Genomic DNA, 24108 nt, shown 5'->3' with positions numbered 1-24108 from the left:
GATTTATATTTAAGGTAAGTTTTTAAAATATGGTAATAATTTATATATCATAATTAATATAACAATAAATAATAAATTATATAGAAATATAATAATAATTAAAATTTCGAAATATTATTTGGCTATATTTTATAAGTATATAATTTTTATTAAAAAAACAATTCTTCAAAATACTATGCATTTAAAAAAAATTCTTTAAATAGTGACATGGACATTTACATTTATTGTTGATTTAATTTTTAGTAAATTTTAAAATATGATAATAACTCATAGATCATCATTAATATATCAATAAATAATATAATGTTATAAATAGAAATATAATATTATTTTGGATTTTTCAAAAGTTAGTTCTATTTTATAATTATAATTAGTAAAACAATTCTTCAAAATTATACAGTTTTTAAATGTAATTTTCTAATCCAATACTATTAGTTTATTTTTAATATCCATAAATTTTAGAAAATTATGTAGTTTTATGTTTTGATAATTATACATTTAACAAAATTTTCTCTTACATTTACAAAATTTGATTTAATATATTTTACAAAAAGATATACATATATATTACTAAATATACATTGAATAATTTTTTTTAATCTTAAAGTCTTACATATGATTAAATTAAGATTATATATTGTAAGAAAATAATAAAATCAAAAATTAACAAAATCAAAAATTAACAAAATTTGTATTATAAAATAAATTTATATTTTAAAACTTTTATTTCTGCACATGGTGCAGGAAAACACCTAGTAATAAGTTAGAAGATTTTACAGATTCTCCTGCGTTTTTAGTTTTTACGTTAAATCTCATGAAGAATTCAGGTAAATTCAAAGAAAAAAACCACTTGCAGAGAGATCAAGATGATCTTTCATTCACTAATCTAGAAAAAAACCAAAGCTTTTTTTAATATAGCATTTGCTACTTACAGAAGCAACAAGAACCTTGGTAGCATATAAAGATTTAATTCCCGATATACCACCCTACAAATAATAGTAAAACAACAGATTTTAATTCTAGTACTCAGATCCAGTGATTTTAGAAAAGATGAATATATATACACATATATGCTATAACTATACGTCCACATGATCAAGACAAGACCGTGCTACTACCACGATGATATGATCCGTTTGGTTACAGAGAAATGTAACGTATTTCAAGAGATATGGGTTATTTTCTTGACCATGTAGAGTATAGAACCAGTTGGGAACAGCATTAAAGAATTTCTCTGAATCAACATGGCCTTTCTCGAATTCTTCAACAGTTATGTCTTAACCTCTATCGACCAACAATAAAGACATGATTGGATATTTATTAGAGATATATGTTGGGCCGGAAGATATGAATCTTACGGATCAAGAATGTAAAGCCGGTGAAACCAATGAAGACCTTCAAAACTAAAAGGAAAGACTTGAAGAAAACCCTCATGCATATATTAACATAATGTTAATGCTAAATAATGTTAACTTTCCTAAACACTTAATGAAAATATGCTAAGAATATCTTTTGATTAACTTACTTTTCAAGTCTTTCCTTTTAATCTTGAGGATTTTCATGGGTTTCATGGATTTCACGAGCTTTACAGTTTTGGTCCGTAAGATACATATATTCCGGTCCAACATATCTTTAATACTCCCCCCACACAACAAACGTGGAATGCAACACTCAGTTCTACAATCATCAAAGCAGATCACGCATGTCGTAGACACTATGTCGAAGAAAATAAATCAGTAAATTCCTTCGGGAATAAACTTTAATTTTAACAAGGAGAGATGAAAACTTCAGATTATCTTTGGTCTTGACAATGGGAATATATCCATGGGCGCGACTGCAGCTCCATAAAAAACAATAGTCCTATCTCGAATAGTTCGTAACTTGGACTAAACAAATTGACCTAAAAAAAACTTGAGTGCTCTACTAAAACTCCCATGTAATGGTTAAACTATAACCAATAAAATTTCAAACTATGGAATAACAAAAAACAGCTTAAAAATTCTAAACTATAGAGAATCTTAGATAACAATAACCCATGTGAAACCACGAACCCTTAGCATTACTAAAACCATCATATTCTCTTGCACTCACCAAAGTCTAAACTATATTAAAAACAAAACACGTAAAAATAGAAAAAAAAATGGCACATAACTAAATAAAACTCTAGCAACACCAAAACTTAAGGCTTAGAGTTGAGGATTTAGGATTTAGAGTTTAGGGTTAGAATTTTGAAGAGCATATAAAAATAATAGTATAAAAGTCTTTAACATTTTAATGAATAAGGTATTTTTGAAAATGTCTTTTTAACAATGGTAAAGATGAATAATGGTACTTTGGAATTGATAAAGTTGAAACTTCCCCGTAATATAATGTATTTTGATTTAAAAATTGTTGCATATCCAAAATCAATATAAACCATCATCATTTCCGTTTAAATTTTTGTTACAATAAAAATATAGGACTGGACAAAAAATCTGAATTCAAAAGCCTGAACCAAATCTAATCCAAAGAATAGTACTGAACTTTAACCAAAACTAGTTAGATATCCGAATAAGTTCAAACCAAACAGAACATGTTCCGAACCGAAATATTTTGGGTATCTGAACTAAATTTATATACTTAAATATATTAATTATTTTAAAATTTAATATCTAAAATAATATATAAGGTGTTTTTAAGTTATTCAAAATACTTGGAAATATATACAAATAATTATAAGTATATATTAAAATAGCTAAATAATACTTAAAATACCTAAAATACAGAAAATATCTATTGATTTCCTATCCAAATACTTGAACTAAACCAATTTTTATGTTATGTTTAAGTATTTTGGCATAAATTATTCAAATTTATATATTATATATTATTTTTATTTTTATATTTTGAAAAACTTAAAATATATATGAACTTTAATTTTTGAAAAAACAATTAAATAGGTTATCCAAACTCAAACCTGCAAACATTCGAACCGAACTAAAACCGTAAGGATCTGAACCGAACCGAACCGAACCAAATAGTACTTGAATGCCCACCTCTAATCAAATGTAAAACGTTACTGATAACAAAATGTATATTGTTTATAATATTTTAGTACAATATATTTAAATAATTTACTCCACGCAGGGCACATATTATCATCTAGTATAATAGTAAACGAAGAGTTGGAAATTCTAATGTAACTTCCGACCCCAGCACAAACGCATCTGATCTGGTTCGAATACTTTATAAAAGTAGAAGATGCTTTCAAAAGGAAAGTGGATACCTTTACGATTAGTAGAATGCACATTTCTCTTATTTAGAAATTTAGTAAATAGTAGAACGAGCGTTCTGAAAGAAGTAGATGAACATGTTTATTTTAGAAATCATTTTCTATTATACTATTCGTAAAAAAACGCATTTTACTTTTAGTAGAACGTATTTAAAAAAATATATATATATTTATCAAGTTTTTGAACAAAAAAAAGAATTACCAGCTTGTGTATATGGGTGTTTTATTAATTGTTTATATTTTTAATAATTTTTGATTCACAAAATTATTTATTTCATTAGTTTCAGAAATACAAAGGGTAAAAAAAAGAAAAATTGACAAAAATGGTTTTACACTAAAAGGACAATAACCTAGTTTTTATTCTCTTTTTGGCAATTTTCCTTATATTTTATGTATCTGCCTGAATAATGTTTAGATTTTGCATTTCAGAAGTTTTAGAATACGTAATAAATGTGGAAGCTTCGTTCGACTGAAAAGTAGTTATCTTTATTTTAGTAGAAATTGCATTTTCCTATTTAGAATTTTAATTAAAGGTCGATTTTTCATTCTAAGAAAAGTAGACGAATTTGTTTAATCTGGAATTCACTTTTCACTTTCTACTAACCAATTTTCCGTAGAATATGAAATCTACCTTTAGTACAATGTAATTTTAAAATTTGATTTATCAAGGTTTTCAATCAATTGATTCATAAAACTTTTATTTAATTAACTTTTAAAATTGGGCAAAAAATGATTTATAATAAAGAGACAACTATGCTTAAATTTTATTTCGTCTTTACAATTTTCCCTTTACTTAATTATAAAACTATTTATTTTATGAAATGTAAAAAATATGTTCCATAACCATAACTATTCTAAATCTATGGAATCGGAAGAAACACAATCACATAAAACTAAAATAAAAATAAAAACTAGAACGAACTTAAAAATTCACCCAAGATACCGCAACAGCTAAAACTAGGGCTGGGCGTTCGGATACCCATTCGGGTTTCGGTTCAGTCCATTCGGATTTCGGGTTTTCGGGGTCAAAGATTTCAGCCCCATTCGGATATTTCTAAATTTCGGTTCGGGTTCGGTTCGGATCTTTACGGGTTCGGTTCGAGTTTGGATAACCCATTTAAAATGTTTTTAAATTTTCAAAATTCATTATATACTTTAAATTTTCAAAATCTATAAGAAAGATAATATATCACATATAAATTTTCATAACATATATGTCAAAATACCTTAATTTAACATATAAATTGGTTTTCTTTGAATATTTGGATAAAGAATCAATAGATATTTAACTATTTTGGTGTTTTCAGTATACTTTAGCTATTTTAAACATTTACTTTTGACTATTTGCATATATTTTTCGAGTATTTTGAAAAACTTAAAGGTATCTTATATATTTTTAATATTTTTAATATACATTATATATAAAAATAATGTATATATTTAAGTATATAAATTTTATTTCGGATACATTCGGGTACCCGAAATATTTCGGTTCGGATCGGGTTCGGTTTCGGTTCTTTAAATACCGAAATTTTGAACCCGTTCGGATATTTAATCAATTTCGGTTCGGGTTTGGTGCTACTTTTTCGGATCGGGTTCGGTTCGGTTTTTCGGGTTCGGATTTTTTGCCCAGCCCTAGCTAAAACGCCTAATATGTATGGAACTGAGAAGGTAGGTGACGCGTCCGGAGAAGCTGCGGCCGAAACGTTAACCGCCTCCGGTTTGGGATCCCCATATGCACTCCCTGAACTATAAACAAACAATGAAATATTCAGTCAAAAAGAAAAGAAAAACAAACAATGAAGTACATTAATAGAATAATAAAAATATTTCAAATCTAGATAGAAGTAATCTGTATATTAATTAATAAAAATATACGAACAAAACTCTTCTTCTATAGAAACGAACAACCCGTTACTAAATCTACAAAGAATATTCAGAAAATAACATATTTTTGAATTTTTTTGAACTAAATATCAAACGAAACAACTATTTCTTTTTCAAATAACCAACTTTCTAAATATTAACAAATCTAATATATTAATTTCCATTAATTAACAGAGCTAATATATTAATTTCCTTATTTCCTAAAAAAAATAATAAACAATTTACCTTGGAGAAGGAGGACAGAAAGTGATTACGTAATCAGCACCGGAGCAAGTGAAGGTGCTTGTGCCATCATCATAAGCATAACTATAAGCCGTAGGGCAAGCTTTCTTGAAGAAAGCAGAGTACTCACTCGGCTTACACTTGTCCGGCGTTCCAAACGCGCCGCTACAGCAATACTCCGGCGTTCCAAACGCTTCGCAAGCGCTCTTGCACGCCACTGCCACTGCATCAACCGTTACTTTCAGCTGAGCAGGACAAACGCCGTTGAGATCAGCCGCACAACTCGTGGCGTTGCATTTACCGACTCCATTAGCTCCGCCGTGTGGTAAGATCATCATGGGGATGTTGTAACCGTCCACAAGGCTGACGTCGTAGAAATCAAGATTGTCGGAGCCGTTGAGTGTGAACTCGGCTAGTGTAGCCGGAGGGTTGGCTCCGGCGCCGGAGCATTCTACTTGTGAAGAGCCGCAGTCGCCTATGACGCAAGTAAATTTCCCGGTGGTGGCGTTTTGATTGCAGAGCGTGCGAGCCCATATGCGGCCGGACCAGGAGGCGGGTATGGAGATGACTCGTGACTTGGACGAGTTTAAGGAGAAACCGGTGGTGGATAAGGCAGCGGTTCTGGCGCCGGAGAGAAGTCCTGGCCAGACGGTGTAATTGCATTGGTTAACGACGGTGAAAGTGGTGAAGGAACCACCATTGATGAGAAATAGAATCACCAAGAGAAAGGAAGCGACTTTGACCAAACCCATCTTTGAGAATTGAGACATTATCGTTAGCTTTTCACTTGGTCTGTTGGTCGTTCCGGTAATGTGGTGATTTTGATATATAAAAGGTTAAAAGAGTGTTTATATGATAAGTGGGGATTAGTTTAATGGAAACTTTCATAAAATCTATTATCTAATCCATTATATGAGTCGGCCATTCCAGAGGTCAGAGAACCCCATACATGTTCATTGATCTTTTAATTTTTTTTTCCAGGTTCAAAACTTCACATAATAAAACTTGTAAATGGAAACACGAAGCAAGTTATTTCATTGATTTTTGCCTTTTATTCGTTTGACATTTTAATTTATGTGCTATTTTCAGTTATTAAAATTTAATGATTGTTCAAATAATTTATGTGCTATTTTCTTTTCTTTTCTTAAGCAAAGAGACAAACAAAAGTTAAATGTTGGATAGGAATTTCTAGGATCGTTTATAGAAGTTACATAAAGCATTGGGTTGGGTCAACAACTATTAAATTCGATTTAAAACTAAACGTCTGTTAACTCTCTCAGCGACTTCGTTTTAAAAACTGATTAAACACTTAATCATACGAGAGTTAAACTGGCCAATTCGACTTTATCAAACACATGAGAATTAATCATTACACTAGGGGATCCGCGCACCTGCGCGGAGTGAGATTAAAAATACATGATTTGTATTTAAAAGTTAATATATATATATATATATACACTATTATCTGCGAAATAATTTTCGCGGTACGTAGATCTGAAAATATATTAATAATCTATACTATTAAAAGGGAAAGATTTTTAAAAATTCTGATTATATAGCAAGTCTGTAAAATGTTCATCATGTAACTACTGTTTATAAATATCGTGACCATGTTCAATTACCAATACTTCCACTACAAAAAACATGTCTCTTGTAAAAAAAGAAACCCTCGCAATTCCATTGCAAATCGCTATTTGCAACAGAATTGCAACGGAAACATATCCTTCGCAAATTAAAAATGCTTGCAATTCCGTTGCAAATTTGCGAAGAAAAATAGTTCCTTGCAAATTTGCGACGAACCTCATTTCGTTGCCTCATTTCCTTGCAAATTAGCGAGAGATCCGCAAGAAAATAATACCGTTGCAAATTGTTTTAAAGATATTAAAAAAAAATAAAAAAACACAAAATCAAAATACAAATAAATATAAAAATATATATATATATATATATATAAAACCAGTACGTACAAATGCATATTTAAATACATGAATGAATATATTACAAATCCTAAAAAAAGAAATAATAAACTGGTTTAGTTAATTTAACCGGTTTAACTAAACCTAAACAAACCTAATTAAACTTAACCAAACCTAATTGTAAAAAAAAACTCTTAACCCTAGAAGATAGTCAGCCGCCTCCCTCCACCGCACCACCATCACTGCTGTAACATCCCTATCCCGAGAATCTTTCTTAAAACTATAAACACAACACTTTTCGTCTAACAACTTTTATTGAAGCATAAATTATCTTACATAAAACCAAACTCAACTTATAGATTGAAATCAACGAAAACTTAAACGAAACCTGAATATAAAGGTTCAGAAAGATAAAGAAAACTCAAAACGATGGCACCATTTCAACTCCGGCTCCTGCTCCTCTTTGGTCATACCTACAAGAAGGAGGGGTGAGTAATTGGGATTACTCAGTGAGGGTAGGTTCTTGGAACCTACGAACTCATTTCATATTACATAATACAACACACAAGTCACAAACTAATATCATTTAGCAATCTCAAACAACATAGACACTAGACTCAATTATGACCTATCGCCTGCGGACCTGTCTCCGCCACGAGCGATCCTAATCGTTATCGACAGCGCTGCTAACTCATACCGTAAATCACGGCTTCCTCCCCATCGTTACCACCCTTCTTCATCGACGCGTTCTAACGCACTAAATTGATGGACGGCATTCGTATTGCCTAAACATAATTGATCGACGGCGTTCACATCGCCCTACTTAACTGATCGACGGTATTTGTATTGCCCAAACATAACTGATCGACGGCGTTCACATCGCCCAACAGTCTCGTCGACTCTCAATGATATCTCAAACTCATAATCTCATTCACGACACTTTCATTCTTATCACACATCTCATTCATCCCAACACACAACCGGTTTATACTTTTAAAACCTATCAGTCACTAGGTTCTTTCATATCAATCAACAACCATCATACTTTCATCATATCAACACAAGTCAGACCTAGATCTAGGCAACACTAACAAGGGACTAACGCCCGAGACATTATCCAATATGAAAGAGGTTCACAACTGAGTCCTCACCTTTGCCTTACTCGATGACACAATCTAGATCTAGGAGGTGAAGCTGTCAACCGTACAACCACAGATCTGCACTATCACTCAACATGATATGGGAAAAAGGGGATTAGGGATCAGATCTATCACACCCAGTGACACACCATAGAGAGAACGAGGGAGAAGCAAGAGATCCGAGGCTTACCAAATAGATCTGGAAAAGGAGAACAAGGGAGATGCGAGATCTGATCACCACCACGAATCGGCTACAACCACCACCACCAATCGGCCACCGGCAAGGAGAGAGAGAGAGAGAGGGCGCCGAGGATGAGAGAGAGAGAGACGCACGGGAGAGAGAGAGGAGAGAGGCGGCTTAGATATAGGGTTCGGGTCACTTGACGGCTGCTGGCTCGGAATCTCTATAGGGCTTCGCTTCTATTCTCTCTGCAGAGAAAAATGGAAGGAGGCACCTCCTTTTATAGGAAATAGGAAGGGAAACCTAGGGTTTCTCCCTTTTGGGCTTTTTGCCAGTGGGCTTCTCCTTTCAGTTGACACAATTTAACGGGCCGGGTTTTGGGATGTTACAATTCTCCCCCATTTAATGGGAATTCGTCCCCGAATTCATCGTGTCGAAACTCCAAACCTAAACATCCGAAACCCAAACGGGTAATTAACTCAGCATTTGCAATCTAATGGTTCCTGCAACAAGCTCGGTTCACTAATCCTCACGGAGATCCAAACGTCCTCTTAGATCCTATCCCTTTCCCATACCATCCATGTCATTTCCCCTTGAAATACATCTTCCTTGCGGTTTTACAAACTCAACATGCATTCTGACCATAGATACGTCAAGACACACCTATACTGATGGTTATGAATAATCAACTCATGTCCTCAATTGTCACGTGGATACATTGTGAAATCAGTGTTCGTCATGGCGTTCCGGCCTGACCTGGAAGGCGGCCTCTCATTGGACCTCGTCCCTCCAGCTTCCTAAATGACTACCCGAGTCGCAGTCAGTTGGCTCACTGGCTCTGTCCGTCTCAATAGTTGTAACTATGCCACGACTCGTCATTGAATCGACCTTACGACACCTTTTCACATTTTATATCCCGCCTCTCACGGTAGGAACTTCTTATATCCCACATCTCGCAGTAGGCACATTTTCTATCCCGCATCTCGCGGTCACCGTCCGTTCATGGTCTTTCCACTTAACTCCCCGCGGGTACCTCTTGTTAGACTACTGTCCCGCGGGTTCTCATCACATCAGACTCTAGACGCACACCCGTTCTCGGGTTCCAAACAAAACATCATACAAGTTCATTGACTCTTTAACATACTCATTCTCATTTCTCATTTCTCTTTCTGAGTTACCTAGCATCCTCTATGCGAATTCCACATCACTATGGTGCTTTCTGGTGTTACCCTATCACGGTTTTGTTCTTCTCTTAGCCCATATCATGCCGCTCCACTTGCTTAGTAGTTTCATGGATCCTCTCCAACTTTAATTCTCAGCTCTCCCCCACTTTTGATCAAACATAAAGGGGTCCTACATGGCATCCCGTACAAGCCTCATACGCTGACATCGATATGCTTAAATGGAATATATGGTCGTACATGAGTTCACTAGTGGTAGATGCATTCTCCACTTTCATTTCTGGTTTATCGTTCTCGATTCTCTTGGCCTCCAATTTGAATCTTCTTACAGGTCTAGCTGCGGGTTAACTTTGGTGCTCGTACGACGATCGTTGACTTTAACATCGACCTGGTTTCTAGAAGTCTTTCCCCCAACTAAAGATACCATGCAGTTCACTAGTCCTAAACTATTAGACTCAGCGGCTATCACATTAACTCATTTAATTTTTAAGCAACCCGAGGTTAGACGAAAATACATACCCGAAATTAGCCCAACTTGCTAGTGGTTTCTGGCAACAAACAATCCTGACCTCGCTGTCTGCCTCTGTGGCTCAGGCGGCTGTTGTGGTGGTTCTCTTACTCCCGCCATGGCTGGTGGTGTCCAACAGTCTTCCTCTAGATGCCCAAATCGACCGCACTGTTGACATGGTAAGTAAGTCAGCGCCCGAGGATTCCCACGTCTAGGTCGTGTGCAATTACGCCTCAAGTGTCCCACTTGTCCGCACTGAAAACACAATGATGCCTTGCATTGACCAGTGTGGTTTCGGCCACACCTTCCACACACAGTTTGGTTTGGAGCAACGTTCATGGCTTCTATTGTCTCTCGGGTCCGCTTTGCAGCTCTGGGTTGGGTAACCTGTTTCTATCTACGTTCTTCTTCCAGCCCGGCTTCCTGTTCTGATGCCTTCTCGATCAACTCGTTTATGTTCTGATATTCTCGAACGTTGCAACTGTTCTTAAGTTTGATCCTCATTCCTTTTGGGAACCGTCGTACAAGTTCACGCTTTCCCATGTGATGCCCCGCGAACCTTCTCAGCCTATTAAACTCTTCGCCATACTCTCTCACACTCCGAGTCCCTTGTTTAATATCTTGGAACTGGCTTTCCATTCGATCAATTGCTTCCTGTGGAAAGTACATCTAATTAAATTCCTCAAGGAAATATGTCCAAGTCAGATCGTGATGTCCTTGTACGTCTTCTACTATGCCTTCCCACCACACTAGCGCATCATCCTTTAGGTGGTGGACAGCCAAGTCTCTGCGAAACTCAGGCGGGCATCTGGCTGAGTCAAAGTTTCTGACCAGCTGCCTCCTCCAATTGTCAGCAACAATTGCATCCTCCCTTCCGCTGAAAAGTTCTGTCTGCATGTTCTTCATGTGTTTCATCATATCCCAGTAGGTAGGTCCTTGCACTATCGCCGGTGCTAGAGGTGTGTTTGCAACTGATCCCGTGGAAGGTGGTGCAACTCCTCGTCCTATAACACCACAATTCCATGGCATTCACCCTTGGAAGGCCTCTCTGTACATCTGCAACTCCTCCAACATTGCAACATCCATAAGAACTTGACCCTTCTTCGGAACCACTCTTGATGTGTCCCTCAACTCTATCTCAACTTCGATACAACTTCCATTCAAACTTGTAGCACGAGATTCAGCTCTAGCCGCACGCCGAGTTGCTCTCTGGGCGGTGGTCATTGTTGAAGTAACATTGGCGTTCTTTGGTGGCATCCTGATACAATGAATGGTGCGTCAGATTCTGATTGCAAAAAAGTTCACTAACCTTGTCGAGTAAGCGAGGAGCTTCGGTCTGAATGGTGCCTTAAGTTATTTCATTTCATAAAAGTTTGAAAACACTTTGAAAACACTTTGAAATCCGGATATAAAATACTCTTGATCTACACCTACCCACCCGGGACAGCACCGGTGGGTTTAACCCCCGCTCTGATACCAATTGTAACATCCCTATCCGGAGGATCTTTCTTAAAACCATAAACACAACACTTTTCGTCTAACAACTTTTATTGAAGCATAAATTGTCTTACATAAAACCAAACTCAACTTAAAAATTGAAATATCCAACGAAAACTTAAACGAAACCTGAATATAAAGGTTCAGAAAGATAAAGAAAACTCAAAATGATGGCACCATTCCAACTCCGGCTCCTGCTCCTCTTTGGTCATACCTACAAGAAGGAGGGGTGAGTAATTGGGATTACTCAGTGAGGGTAGGTTCTTGGAACCTACGAACTCATTTAATATTACATAATACAACACACAAGTCACAAACTAATATCATTTAGCAATCACAAACAACATAGACACTAGACTCAATCATGACCTATCGCCTGCGGACCTATCTCCGCCGCGAGCGATCCTAATCGTTATCGACAGCGCTGCTAACTCATACCGTAAATCACGGCTTCCTCCCCATCGTTACCACCCTTCTTCATCGACGCGTTCTAACGCACTAAATTGATCGACGACATTCGTATTGCCTAAACATAATTGATCGACGGCGTTCACATCGCCCTACTTAACTGATCGACGGTATTTGTATTGCCCAAACATAACTGATCGACGGCGTTCACATCGCCCAACAGTCTCATCGAATCTCAATGTTATCTCAAACTCATAATCTCATTCACGACACTTTCATTCTTATCACACATCTCATTCATCTCAACACACAACCGGTTTATACTTTTACAACCTATCAGTCACTAGGTTCTTTCATATCAATAACCAACCATCATACTTTCATCATATCAACACAAGTCAGACCTAGATCTAGGCAACACTAACAAGGGACTAACGCCCGAGACATTATCCAATATGAAAGGGGTTCACAACCGAGTCCTCACCTTTGCCTTACTCGATGACACAATCTAGATCTAGGAGGAGAAGCTGTCAACCGTACAACCACATGTGGGAACCGAAATTCGCACCGTCAATATTTCATATAAATAAGGAAACTAGGAAAACCCTAATTTCCCAGAAGGTCCCAGATTTCTGAGAAAACACACGTCAAGCGATCAGAACACAACAATAACGGAAAATAAAAAATAAAAATCGTAAAAAGAGAGCAAGAAGGATTTTATTCTGAATCTGCGTATGAGCGTGACAACAACAAGGTAACGTGCTTCGGCTACGAGAGATGTCGGCGAGATCCTAGTTCTAATACCCGAAGGTGGCTAAATCTAATTGAGTCGCAGCTCAAAAAAAGAAAAACGGAAAGTTGCCTAAATTGCTCTAAGTGCTAAGTTGCTCTGGAAAAGTGATGCCTCTATGCCTCTCGCCTTGAACTCCTTATATACTCCCTCCAAGGTCGGTTTACGCTACCCCTTTTGCCCTTTAGCCGTCATAGTCGAAAAAATGAGAATATTTCATTTTTTCCGATCTTCATGATTATCTGCGGAAAGTTTCCATTTTTTCCGCGGAAACTGATGCTTTTCCTCCAAGCATAAACCGTCATAGGGTTTATGGGTTTTTAAGAAATCGTAAGTGGGCCTCGAATCAAGTTTAGGACCCCTTTGGGCCGTATTTTTGATTTGAGACGTTTTTACGATTTCTCCGATAAGGTTAAGTTTCCGCGGTTTTATCGTAAACACAACGGACGAATCCATTTGATCGAGAGATCAAGAAACGGATAGTCGTGAGTTGCGGAGAACGGCTATACGGATAGTCGAGAATGCATAGTTTCACGTCGTATCGTCGTTTCGGAAGACTTCGGACGTTTCGGAGAATGATCGATGTACGAACGCCCGATCGCTATAGCGACCGAGCGTGGTTTCGTGATCCGTTTGCTATAGCAACCGAGCTCTCGTTCGTGACCCAATTGCCATCGCGATCGTGTTTATGCCGTGGTCTGAGGTCCGTTATCCAAGTGTTTGAACTTATCGCAAAGCTACGATTCTCTTCGGACGCTTGTTTGCGGAGGTTTGGTCCTTTGGTAACAAAGTTCCGTTTGATTTTAAGAAATCGTTACTTTCTTAAATCGTTGATTTTTCAAGTCGTTGATTAAGAAATCGTTAATTTCTTAAGTCGTTGATTGAGAAGTCGTTGTTTTTTAAGAAATCGTTGATTTCTTAAATCGTTGATTAAAAAATCGTCGTTTTAAGAATCGTTGTCTTAAAACAAGATTTTTCCGCAAATTCTTTCGTACAGGTTTTTCTTTTCCGAAAAACCGTAGAAAATTCTCAAGTAAATAATTTTTAAACGGAAATTTGGATGCCAACTTTGCCCTATCTGATTTCGACCCCAACACCACAGATATGCACTATCACTCAACATGATATGGGAAAAAGGGGATTAGGGATCAGATCTATCACACCCAGTGACACACCATAGGGAGAAAGAGGGAGAAGCAAGAGATCTGAGGCTTACCAAATAGATCTGGAAAAGGAGAACAAGGGAGATGCAAGATCTGATCACCACCACCAATCGGCTACAACCACCACCACCAATCGGCCGCCGCAAGGAGAGAGAGAGAGAGGGCACCGAGGATGAGAGAGAGAGACACACGGGAGAGAGAGAGAGAGGAGAGAGGCGGCTTAGATCTAGGGTTCGGGTCACTTGACGGCTGCTGGCTCGGAATCTCTACAGGGCTTCGCTTCTATTCTCTTTGCAGAGAAAAATGGGAGGAGGCACTTCCTTTTATAGGAAATAGGAAGGGAAACCTAGGGTTTCTCCCTTTTGGGCCTTTTTGCCAGTGGGCTTCTCCTTTCAGTTGACACAATTTAACGGGCCGGATTTCGGGATGTTACAACTGCGACCGCCGCACAACCACGCCAACTGCGACAATGGCTGGCCTTGTCTCCTAAACCATCAAGCTTCTTCTCCATCCTTCACCTCCCTTACCAAAACGAAAATAAAAAATCAGATATAAACACAGAGAGATAGAGAAAGAGAGAGAGAGGTTAAACCGTGGTGGTGTGGTTCCGGGCTCGTCTTGCCTTGCCTCCTCCAACCCTAAAACAAAAAAAAAATCAGTTCAAAACAGAGAAACAGAGGGACAGAGAGATAGTAAGAGAGAGGTCAAACCGTGGTGGTGGTGGTGGTGTAGCAAGCGTCGCACGAGCTCTGTGGAGACAGGTTACATAGTTTAAAAGGTGAAGTGGCCGTGAGATAGATAGATCCGGCAGTGAGAGAGAGAAAGAGAGGAGAGCTGGCGGTGAGGGTTCTGGCGAAAAGAGATATGGAGGCAAAGAGGAGGACAAGGAAGGAGAGAAAAGAAAAAAAAAATGTGTTTTTTTTTTTTTGACGGCTGTACTGAAGAAGAAGAGTAGGTTAATGTGTTTATATATTGACCTAGTTTCCGTTGCAAATCTCTCGCAAATTTGCAAGGGAATTGCCGAGAGTTTTTGTTTTTTGAGGGTTTCATTGCAAATCCGTTGCAAATCTATATTTATATATAATTCTCTGTATTTTAGAATTTCATTTGGGGTTTTATTAAGTTTTGGGTAAACTAATATGTATTCTATTTATTTGGTTTAAGAAAAATTAAAACTAATTTGAGAATATAAACTTGAAAAGTTCTAAATTTATATTTATGGTTTAGGTTTGGGTCAGGGATAACACAACTCGATTTAATATAATTTTATAAATTTATTTAATTAGTGTATTATGATATAAGGTTGTTTTTTATGTAAGGTTAATTTGGGGTATTAGGTTTGGGGTTTAGAGTTAAATTTATGAATAATTTTTAAAAATTTAGATTATTAGTTTATGTTAAGTTTTGGTGATTAAATTTGAAAATGTTAAATTTGGTTTTTGGATTTTTATGATTTGGGGTATAAGGTTTAGGTTATAAGTGTATGGTTTTGTAATATAGTGTTTGAGGTATAAATTTAAGTTTTGGAACTAAATTCTAAAAGATTAAATTTTAAAGTTAAGTTTAAGATTTTGTTTAAATTTGAAAATACTAGTTTTTTGTTTAGATTAATGATTTGGGTTATAGAGTTTATATGTAGATTTTAGGGTTTGAGATATAGGGTTGAGTTTAGATTAGTGATTTTGTCTTTGATTTAGTGTTTTTGTTTTGAAATGTATAATGTAAAATTTTAAATTTTGTATTATAGTTTGAGATATTTATATATTTATATATATATATATATATATATTTTTTTTTTGTCGGCTTATTATATATATATATAAACATATATATACACAGTATTATGTTATAAAGAGTTAGATTTTATTTAAAGTTTGAATTGGAAAAAATAATTTTGCAAGAGAAATGCAATGGATCCCTCACAATTCTCTCGCAAATTTGTAAGGGAATTACGAGGAACCCCTTGCAAAATTATTGCAAATTCATAAATAGTGTATTTTAGGGTTTCATTTAGGCGTTTCTTACGTTTTCGGTAGACTATATGTATTTTGTGATTCGGTTCAAAACAAATAATTAATATGAAAAAAATATTTTACATTTTCCGGAAATTTAGTTGGCGTATACGAGTTATATAAGTTATAAGGGTTTGATGTTAATGTACATATACGTTAACTAGAGTATAGAGATACACGAAGTTGTAAAAATCTTAGATAAATAATCTTACCATCATTCATCTAAGAGGAAATGTGAGAAACAGCCAACGTGTATTACACCAAAATCATTGATGAAACCCCAAACCTTTAAAGTGTTTGAAACAATGGATTTACAAAGAAATTGCAAGCGATCCTCGCAAATCCCTTGCAAATTTTTGAAGGATTCTGTTTTCCTCTCAAATTTGCAAGGGATTTGTAACGGATCCATTGCAATTCCCTTGCAAATTTGCGACTGTTTTGATTCTCTCGCAAATTTGTAAGAGAATTGCAAGGGATCCCTTGCAAATTCCTTGTAAATTCATAAGTCAATGATTTTAGAGTTTCATTTGGGGTTTTGTTATAATTATTGTGGGCTATTTTTTTATTTTTTTTTGAAAATAATAATTAAAGTGAAAATTTGTTTCATTTTTTTAAATTTATTTGATGTGTATTTATTGTATAAATTATAGAGTTTTGATGTTTAGTACTTCGCGATATTAGTTAAAGTATCGGAAAATATTAATCCCGTGAATATTAGTTGACTGATATTGTAATTTTCTAAAAATATTTGTCGATATACTTGTTAAATACTAAATATTTAAGTTAAATATTTTATTTATTAACTTTATTTGATTTTGTGATATTTTATAAAAATCACATACGTTCTTGCAAATCCCTCGCAAATTTGCAATAGCTTTGCAACATAATTGTAAGAGAAAATAAAACTCTTGCAAATCTCTCGCAAATTTGCAAGAGAAAATTAGCCCTCGCAAATGTGCGAGGGATTTGCGAGGACTCTGTAACTTCCCTCGTAAATCGCTTGCAAATTTGCGAGGACTAATTTTCTCTTTCAAATTTGCGAGAGATTTGCGAGGGTTTTATTTTCTCTTACAATTATGTTGTAAATCTGTCGCAAATTTGCAAGAAAAACTTTCACTCGCAAATTTTCCTTGCAATAGACATGTTTTCTTGTAGTACAGATTTATGCATCCGAGGGATTAGTCAAAAAAGAATCATATATGAAGATAGTTTTTAGAGGCTTTAAATAATATTACTGAAACTCAAACATGAAGAACAAAACAACACAACGAAATTAAAAAAAAAAACCAGTGGTCAACAGAATTTTAAAACATCAATAGTAAGAAAAATGAATGATAACCCAGACTAAGGGATGAGACAAATGAATGATACCGATGAATCTTATATAGAAGAAGAAGTTGTAGTGTTTACGGAATTTAAGTTGTTGCAAGATACGAAATTTACCGTAAAAAAATCAATCAATAACATACTAATTGTTCGCATTTTCCATAAACTGATTTGTCCAAATATACGTTCACTAAATAACATATATATAACTTGACAATCAAGATTGGGGAGAAGAATATGATTACACCTAAACATCGTCAAGTCATTAATTGTCGTTAATATAGTATTTAGAATGAACAAATTCCGTAACTCGTCTCCAAATCTAGGAATGAATATTAAATGCAATTGTCATATATGGTTAATACGATCGACACACACAAATCTTAAATTTGGTATAACTATATTTCAGCTGTTATAAAAATGGAGAAATCCCAAGACGACAATTTACACATATACTCGCACATTGAAAATTTAATACGCGAAGACGACAGTTTTTTTTTTTTTTTTTTAAAAGGCTTAGACGACAGTTTTTTATAACAATGTTCATGTGAACTCATTTTTTTATTTGTTAACATGAAAACATGTTCAGAAGCTCAGTCATCCATATAATAAGACTATGATTTCAGAAGGTGAGTTTTGTATGTGATTCTTCCGGTTAATGATATTGACAATTGTATTCAGAATCATTTAATGTTTCTGAATATATGATAGGAACGACAATAACTATTGTCCATCTATATATGGCAAGCATGAAGATATTAAGATGTTGTTTCAAGGGGTATGATATATCTGACGATTATTAAGGTGGAACCACAATGGCATATTTTTGTAATTTTTCTAGTGAATCAAGGGTGGTTCTATATATGGGCTGAGAGTAAATATGGGGTCGCCACGTCAGCATGACACTCATGTAAATAACTTACAATTTTAAGGTTACTCTTTGAAAATGATCCTTGATTAATAAGAAAGGGATGTCACCAGAAAAATCACCACTGATTGTCTTAATCCGAGATTACCTCTAAACTGATTTGGGGAAGATAAACTTACAAAATTCAATTTTATTGCAGTTTAGAAAAATCCAAAATAAAGCTGCATGCAACATTTAAACAATCGAAATTTGCGCATGTCATCCCTTTTCTTATACTATATGTTTGACGTTAAGGAATTTATAAATTTTAAATACCAATTATCCGTGCGTAGCGTGGAAACAATATAGTTATCAGTAAAAAGCGAAGCAAAACTGTAAGGATTCTAAAAGAAAAAAAAATTAATATTCTAATAACATAATTATGTATTTAATTTCCAGAGACAATTAAAATATTAACAAAGTGAAACATGTTTTCTAAGAGTTTCAACAGGTCCCTCTCATGTTTTGACGATTTTGTTTTTCTTTTTCTTTTAATAGTGAAAACTGAAAACTACTGCAAGAAATAAGAGTTTGAGTTAATCACTATCCCAATAGAAATGGGAAATGGGCTCGTAAGATTTGAAATCGGCAATCTATACTATTAAAGCAGAATACTTTTTATGATTATGTCTCTGACCTTTCCAATTAATTATAAAAATTGCATGTACCTTTTTGCCAGCATTATTTACAAGCAATCAAAATTAGTCATTATTTTGTTTAATATAATTCAGTTCTTAAATTTTGTTTCCTAAATGTTTGCACCGTATTTTTTCAAAAAAATCTTTCACGTTAATTATTTGAAAACATTTATTAAATAAAACCTAAAAACAAAAAATAAGTTGAAATATCAAATGATTAAATCAACAAAATCATAATATAGGTCTGAATTATCTCAACTCCTTAAAAATAGTTTCATTTAAAGTAAAAACTAAATCACATAAACTAAAATTAATAAAAAATAGAAAAATATTTTGAAATGCACAAATGAATTTTTCAATACATAAAGTGTTGAAGATATAAAATATTTTATTTAAATTAAAAAAAATCAGTGTAAAATAAGTTTAACTTCAGGTTAAATAAAAAAATCATATTACGGGTTAGAATTATTTAGAGTCTTGAAAAATTTAGTCATATTTAAAATAACAAAAATAAGTCATATAAGTAAATTTAAGATAAATTTCATAAAAAGTTAAAATATATAATTTATCAAAATCATAATTTTTATTACGTAAAATAATTTTTCCAACAAAAAATATACCCACCCTTTTGAAGGTCGGGTCAAAATCTAGTTTTAATAGTTAAATACTGATCACGTGGAATTATTCCTCAACTAACACTTAAGTGTGTGAAGGATGGTTCTTAGAACACAAAGCTATCTGTTGGGATTAGTCGAGATAGCTCCTCCGTTCTAAGACTCTCTATATGTGGTGTGAAGTTGTAATGGATTAGTCGAGATAGGTATTGCCTTCGTTGTGCTTTGTTAGAATTCACGTTTTCCTTTCTTACTTTGTGATGTATTTGTTTCAACACAAACATGTTTTGTTCGCGATGAAACTGGCGATTAAGGCTTATTTGGATCATGGGTGTTATTCATGTTTAACCTTTACATATTAGCTACATATTATAAATAATCACTGTATTAAACAATGTTTAGTGCGATGATTAATGTGCTGACGATGTTTTAGATCAAACCATCATCATGCAAGAGTTTCTTCATCTGCTTCTTCTTTCCCACTGAGAAAATCAGTGTGGTATTTTGCAGGAGAATTGAGTGGCGGACCCCAACAGAAAATTTATGTGTGGTCAGAATATAGATAAAAATGTAAATTTGCAAAAAAAAAAAATTAAGAGGTCACTAGGTAATATCGAATACAATATCTATGGGTACAATACTGCACTTGTCTACCACTCAGGCAAATATGACTAATATCCAATTATTTACAAAAGTGAAAGTTATACTATTTTTATGGTGTTAGTTGACCCCACAAACTTTCAAGTGGGTCCGCTCTTGGGAGAACTTACAGTAATTTTAGTAGTTCATCTCTGTTTGATCTCCCATTTACATGTTAAATCTCAGACTTAGGAGTTACACATGGATGGTGGTGAAACCTCTGTCAAAGAGAATCAAAAGGAAATTCGATAGCTTAAGCAATCTACCTGATTCCTTGCTATGCAAGATACTCTCTGACTTTTCCACCAATGAATCGGTTTGCACCAGCGTTCTATGGAGAAATCTCTGGTTAAATGTTCCATCTATGGACTTAAATTCCAACAATTTTCAGATGATAATGACGTCTTTATGAGTTTCATGGACAGGTTCTTGGGTTCTGAAAATGAGCAACACTTGGAGAGATTCAAGCTTAAATATGAGGTGTCTGAGCATGATGAATCTAGTTTCATGTAATACCCATGGTCTAGGGTATCAAGTCAACGCAAGTCAACGAACACAGATCAAGCTACAATTGGATGTAAAACCATATGAAGACATAAATAGAGGTTCGGTCGAAGCATTATGAAGAATGGTCGAGCACAAACAAGAGTTGGTCGAGGAGACATAACTGGAGATCCGATACGGCAAGGCCGAACATGGTGAAATTTCAAAATGTGCAAATCAAGCAGGACTCAATCTCACTCATCAGTAGGGGATAAAATAAGACTTTTGGTCAAGTCAAAATGAAGTTGGAGTGAACCAAAGTGAAGATGGTCCAGAGGAAGAAGAATATTGCCGATATGGTCGAGATGAGCTATCTAAGAGCTAAAGAAGCCAAATGAAGATGTGCAAACATGACAAAGGAGTTCAAAGGAGTATTTCATACATTTCTACAAGTTTTGGAAAGGGTCAGTTCAGAAGTCAAAAGTCAATAAAAGTCAAAGGAAAGAGAAAGTACCTTAATGGTCCATTTAACCCATCCGATCGACCAATAGGAACATGCCACGTGGAGGAGACCAAATTCTATCAATCCTGGGCAGGATGTAGAATAAATCAAGGGATTTTTGGGTGAATAAATCAGGAGCAAAGGAATCTAGAGAAGAAGTTATGAAGAAGATGATTACACCCGAAATGGACTATAAAGGGCAAAACAAATTATGGGCTGAAGATCTTCTTTCCAAATCAAAACTACGACATCTAAGAATCATATAGGATCCAGGAGAATTGTAGGATTTGGCTGGATTACAAGGAAAGCAATTTAGAAAACTGAAGACCCAAAAGAGCTTAAGAAGGCCTTATTGCCAATTTGGTAATCAAGGATGAAACATTATGGAAACATGTCAGGCACGAAAACACCCATGCATTGGTTCATCAGCAAAACTCAGAGGTATACAGGAGCTAGAAATGAAGACCTAAGGAGTAGGTTTAACACTTGGTGTGCAAAGGGGTCATTTTTGCCTTAAAATTGGTATATGTGGCAAAGTGACTTCCTGACTTTTTAATCTGGTTTTTCGCACACTTGACCTTCAAGCTAAAGTTATTAACCTTCCAGAAGATGGGACGAAAATAGCTTGATTCAGTGTACTTATCTGCATGCATGGATTTGGAGAGTATTTTGGTGACAAGTGTGTTTTCACTTGACAAGTGATCCCAACCTCTTCCCTGGCTATAAATACCCCCCTTAGGTTCAGTTTTAGAAGTTAGAATCATCCCTATGCCTTCTCTCTCAATCGTTCTTGTTGTTCTTTCTTGAGAGAGAAAATGGCTAAAAACCGATAATTTTTTAAAAGTGAGTGAGGTGATTGTAGGAGGCTTTGCGTGTGCTTACCCTAAGTCTAGGATCTATTTTGAAGTATTAGGAGAGGTGGTAAGGCTTTGAATTTGTGTTTATAAGTTTCCTTCCCCCCTTAGCTCTTAACCTCTTTTTAATCGGTTTTTGGATAGAACCCTTAGGTCTTTTGCTTTTGGAGTTTGCTGTGGTTCCTGTAGACCTAGGTGGGTTCCCCTGTGTGTGTTGTGTGTTGTGTATTACAAACCGTGTGTGTGTGCAGGTTGAAGGCCTTGAACCGTAATGGTTCTTAAGCTTAAACCGCTTTTGCGGTTATGTGTGTGTGTGTGGGTGATTGGTAGTCCCCATGCTTGAGTGTTTATTTATAATTGCTTGCATTGTGTTGTTAGGTTGTTATAATTGCTTGCATGCATTGTGTTGTTAGGTTGTTAGATTGCTTGCACGTGTTGTGTTGTTAAGTTGTTAGACTCATGCATGCATTGTTAGTTGTAGTTGCATATGATAGTTTGTTGTGTAGCATGTAGATTTGAGTATAAATCTCTCATGCGGTTCATATGCATGGTAGTGCATGTAGTGTAGTGAGGTTGCATAGAGATTTGAGTGAGACTCTCTCTTATGCGGGGTAGAGTCTAGGTTTATCACTCGCTTTTAGGTTGTTTAGTTTTTCTAGTCTAGACTAAGTGTTGCATGGAGGTTAGAGGTGGATCTCCCTCATGCTAGTTGTGTTTGCATTTTAGTCTAGACTAGGCCGAGTGTTTGCTTGTTGTCTGTTTGTGTAGTGCTTTTGGTTTAGGTGCACGTTGCATGGAAGTTAGAGGCGGAGCTCCCTCATGCGGGTTGGTGTTACGCCTAGACTAAAGCATGAGACCATCTCGGAGTTAGATTGGGAGATACCCAATTCTCCGTTGATGTGTGTGGACCCTGGGATTAGATTGGGGGAAGCCCAATTCTCCAGTGGTGGAGTTACCTACTCTCCACAGGCTTGTCACGTGAAGTGGGTCGCGCCCATGGACAAGCACTGCATGACGATGCGGCCCGGGTTAGATTTGGGGAAGCCCAATTCCCGAAGTGATGTTTTCCGGTCATGTGACTTTGGTGTTTGTGGTCTAGAGTGTTCAGGGTGGAGTAGTTAGGGTTCCTTGGTGGGAAGGGACCCCGGGATGTGTAGCATGTGGCTCCATCCTTTGTGTGTTTTGTTTTGTTTAGTCTAGTTCGGGTCTAGGTTTTTTGGGGTTCGTGTATAGGTCTCGGGGTGAGACTAGTTAGCCCATGTTTAGTTATTGCATTGCATTCATGTTTAGTTTTGCATTAGTAGTTGCATGTTTATCTTTCCGTTTGCATTGTTGTTATTGCTTGTTGTTTGTTAAGCATGGGTTGGGAGGGATAGTTGTTGTTGTTTTGGGAACTCGCTTAGTAATATATGATTGCTCACTCCCTCTCTTCTATGCAGGTAACCTTAGGGGATCAGGCGTTAGCGGGTGCGGAGGACGAGGCCAGGCGTAGATTTCCGGTGTTGTTTGCAAGGCGCAAGATGCTGCTGTTTTCACTTGTTTTGCTTTTCTTGGGTACCCATTTGACTTGATGTTTTTATCTTTTTTTTGTACTTGAGGACTTTAGTCGAGTTCCCGACTTTGTAAAATAAATAAAAATTATGTTTGTTTATTAAAATCCCCACTGAACGCTGATATTTAGTTTAGTCCGAAATTAACACAACTCTCGACCGAAGTACGGGTTGGCAAGCCTTAGGATGAGGTCGAGAGGGGCAATATCGTGGTCGGACTGGTCGAGACTTTGAATTCGTTTGAAGTTTTAGCTGGTCTGGTTGCGGTACTCGCCAAACTTGTGACGCTTCCGGGACGTTCCGGGTTAGTCCGGCCTAGGACGGTCCGGGGGTGTTACATTTTAAGTCTTGGAATGATGGTGTGACTAGGCATATAGTTCGTCATCTTCATGTTCGTAACAAGAAGTGAGATGATGGGTT

General features: G+C 35.8%; 1 protein-coding gene and 1 long non-coding RNA gene across 2 annotated transcripts; both read right to left on the bottom strand.

The window, feature by feature from the left end:
* Positions 1 to 5379: 5379 nt before the first annotated feature.
* On the bottom strand, positions 5380 to 6234 carry LOC108808108 (thaumatin-like protein 1). The gene has a single exon (XM_018580302.2). The coding sequence runs from the start codon at positions 6148 to 6150 to the stop codon at positions 5380 to 5382; it is 771 nt and encodes a 256-aa protein (XP_018435804.2). The 5' UTR covers positions 6151 to 6234.
* Positions 6235 to 14593: 8359 nt separating this feature from the next.
* LOC108809432 (uncharacterized) lies at positions 14594 to 15034 on the bottom strand. Its single transcript, XR_001942836.2, has 3 exons — positions 14874 to 15034; positions 14756 to 14801; positions 14594 to 14685 (listed from the first exon to the last, which is right to left on the bottom strand). It is a non-coding gene; the product is annotated as an uncharacterized LOC108809432 (long non-coding RNA).
* Between the last annotated feature and the right edge of the window lie 9074 nt (positions 15035 to 24108).

Source organism: Raphanus sativus, chromosome 6 (assembly GCF_000801105.2).
Source record: "Raphanus sativus cultivar WK10039 chromosome 6, ASM80110v3, whole genome shotgun sequence".
Classification (NCBI taxonomy): domain Eukaryota; kingdom Viridiplantae; phylum Streptophyta; class Magnoliopsida; order Brassicales; family Brassicaceae; genus Raphanus; species Raphanus sativus.
The sequence above is the reverse complement of the archived record's forward strand: the minus strand, read 5'-3'. Positions and strand labels throughout refer to the sequence as shown.

Bases quoted from the DNA above. Each gene is read 5' to 3' on its own strand.
- LOC108808108 (XM_018580302.2), bottom strand. From the start codon at position 6,150: ATGTCTCAATTCTCAAAGATGGGTTTGGTCAAAGTCGCTTCCTTTCTC.